Here is a 2,475-nt window from a genome sequence, read left to right on the forward strand (position 1 = left end):
ATAAATAAACAACTAAATAAATAAACAACTAAATAAATAAACAAATAAACTAACTAAATAAATAAATAAATAAATAAATAGGTAATCCTCTTTTTAATTCAAAAATATAAATCAGTTTTATATCACAAGATTGTGTATATCCAGACTACAAAACAATTGTTCAATAGGACGAGTCTATCTTCCCCCACCCCTTTTAAATTTTCCATAGCTTAGTAGTTTTTCGAGGCAAGAAAAGTGTAATGCCTTTTTCAAACAATAAAGTTTTTATTTTAAAAAAAGAGCAAGATCGGTGTAGGGTACTTTTGCCTGTTCATTTTCTGCTTAAATAAATGCTTTATGCTCCTTCTGTATCCTCGAGTATTACATGCTTGTTTATATAATATTTGAAAGGGCAACATTAATATTAGAAAACGCGCTTTCCCCTCTTACCCCACGTATTTATCGTCAGGCATATATATGGACACCTCCCAGGGTCGGAGAATGACAACATGGCGGTCTCCTTGCGTCTGGGTCGTCAAGGAATTTTATTTGGCCTAAAATTGTCTAGTTTTAACAAATGTTTAAGGCTTAGACACCCATCTCAGGCCAGTGTGAGATATTTATTTCAGTCACCATGGATGCTGGGTGAGTTTTGACCGATGTACACGAGGGAAGTTGTGATTTGAGCTAATGATGTCTGTTCCTGCAAGATCACGCCTTGTTGTGTTATTTGACAGTTTTGCCACGACATGGAAATTAAGACTACTCATTCTGAATATCAGTTGTACAATCTGTGGGAATGACATGAAACTAACAAAAACAAGTAAATAAATACAATGCCGTTGTCGAAAACGCTGCTCTGAGGCTCAATGAAGCATGACAGGCTGTGTCTGAGACGTCCTTGATGAATCCAGTTCACTTGAAAAATAAAATAAAATCCGAACTGTTAAACTACGATATTTTGTTTGGTACAGTTTAAGAGATGTTTCTAAAATAAGWAGAGAAACAAAGCTTGTCAAACTGTTGCATGTCAAAGCAGCTAACTTACGCTTTCTGTAGCATGTCTCAAATAGCTCAACATTTAATTTCGATTTTCTCTATTAACACTTGGGGTAAAAATGTTTAGAAAAAAATGTGCAATTTTGTATTGTAATATAGCAGTTATAAAAGAATTGTGATTAAACCTACATATTTTCCACTTTCTTTGTCTTAATCAAAGTGTGGGCATCAAAACCTTTGGAAGTCCTTTGGACTGACCAAATATTAGCATGCAGTACATGAATGCATGGGAATCAGAATATAAATTCTAATCTCTGATTTATTGCAGACCAGCAGTCTTTTGCAACAATGGTATTGGATCTCACTGACATTGTAGTGATGATGAACCATTTATATTTTTGCAGGCCTAGTCAAGACAACAACAGCAAAAATAAGTTACTTAAAAATTGTTTTCATTGTTTTAATATCAGTAAAACTGGAGTTTCAGTCACAAATACTGGTGAACTAGTGGATTTTAAAATTAGAGATCTGTCAAAAGATGCGTGCATATTAAAGCTATGATAAGAATATCATCAAACATGCTTGGGCATATTTAATTYTCTTCATCATTGAACTGCTGGTAGATTTTAAGTTAATACAGAAAACAAAGTACTCGGACCTTTTTACAGTTAATAATGTACATGCATACTCTGCCCCCAAATACTCCTGCTTTTTAAGTGACTTTTATATACAAACATAAATTTGTTTTATTGGTATTTCACGTTTTGATAGTGAAATACCCTCAACTTGTAACGTAATACATAACAAATGTATTATCTAGACCACATTACATTGCAAAATGATGACTTTGTGTATGTGCATTAATAACTTAAAAATGCCAATTCAGTTCAATAAAAAAATACAGTGTTTATCTGTCATTAGACTGTATCAAATATAGATATTCTGCAAACATTGTAATAAATACTAAATAAACTGGAGTAGGATTGTAGTGCATTTGTCATACTGCTTTAATGAATACAAGCCTGGGATTTAAATGGATCAAAAGTCACTGGCTCTGTTTTAGGGAGATACAAAAAATAGTCACTCTCAAGTGATGATATCTGATGACTCATATCCCACAGATGCATAGCCTATAACTGGGTAAGTTTATTTCTGCATGAAGACTTATTGAACAATGAAGTTTGTGTTGGGATATATCAGTTCTGAAATGCTGTGGGGGGGATATTTTGCTAGCATTGACATAGAGTTGTGTTCTGGTGAAAGGAGTCACACTACAAGTTCAGATTAAAGTTGTTAAGGGGATCCCTGATTAGTTGTAACATTAGACTTTATTTGATAAATGTATATTTTAACTGTAAAATAAAAACTGTAAAAATAACGTAGATTGTTTAGTTTCGTAAATTTTTCAAAATGTATTTTAACACGGACGGAGCCATTTTATTTACACACAAAGCATTCTGGGTAAATGATGACGTGGATAGGTACTCGGTGCGAGGC

The 2,475-nt window shown here is 33.2% G+C and overlaps 1 protein-coding gene across 1 annotated transcript in view; it reads left to right on the forward strand.

Annotated features, from left to right (window-relative positions):
• The first annotated feature begins 475 nt into the window (after nt 1-475).
• Nucleotides 476-2,475, forward strand: part of pdhx (pyruvate dehydrogenase complex component X) — a 22,120-nt gene continuing 20,120 nt past the window's right edge. Inside the window, exon 1 of the mRNA XM_014005537.1 lies at nt 476-624. Within this exon, the coding sequence (XP_013860991.1) occupies nt 489-624 (136 nt within the window). The 5' untranslated portion in view covers nt 476-488. The remainder of the gene's footprint in view (nt 625-2,475) is intronic.

This window comes from Austrofundulus limnaeus, unplaced genomic scaffold (genome assembly GCF_001266775.1).
Source record: "Austrofundulus limnaeus strain Quisiro unplaced genomic scaffold, Austrofundulus_limnaeus-1.0 Scaffold31, whole genome shotgun sequence".
NCBI classification, from domain to species: domain Eukaryota; kingdom Metazoa; phylum Chordata; class Actinopteri; order Cyprinodontiformes; family Rivulidae; genus Austrofundulus; species Austrofundulus limnaeus.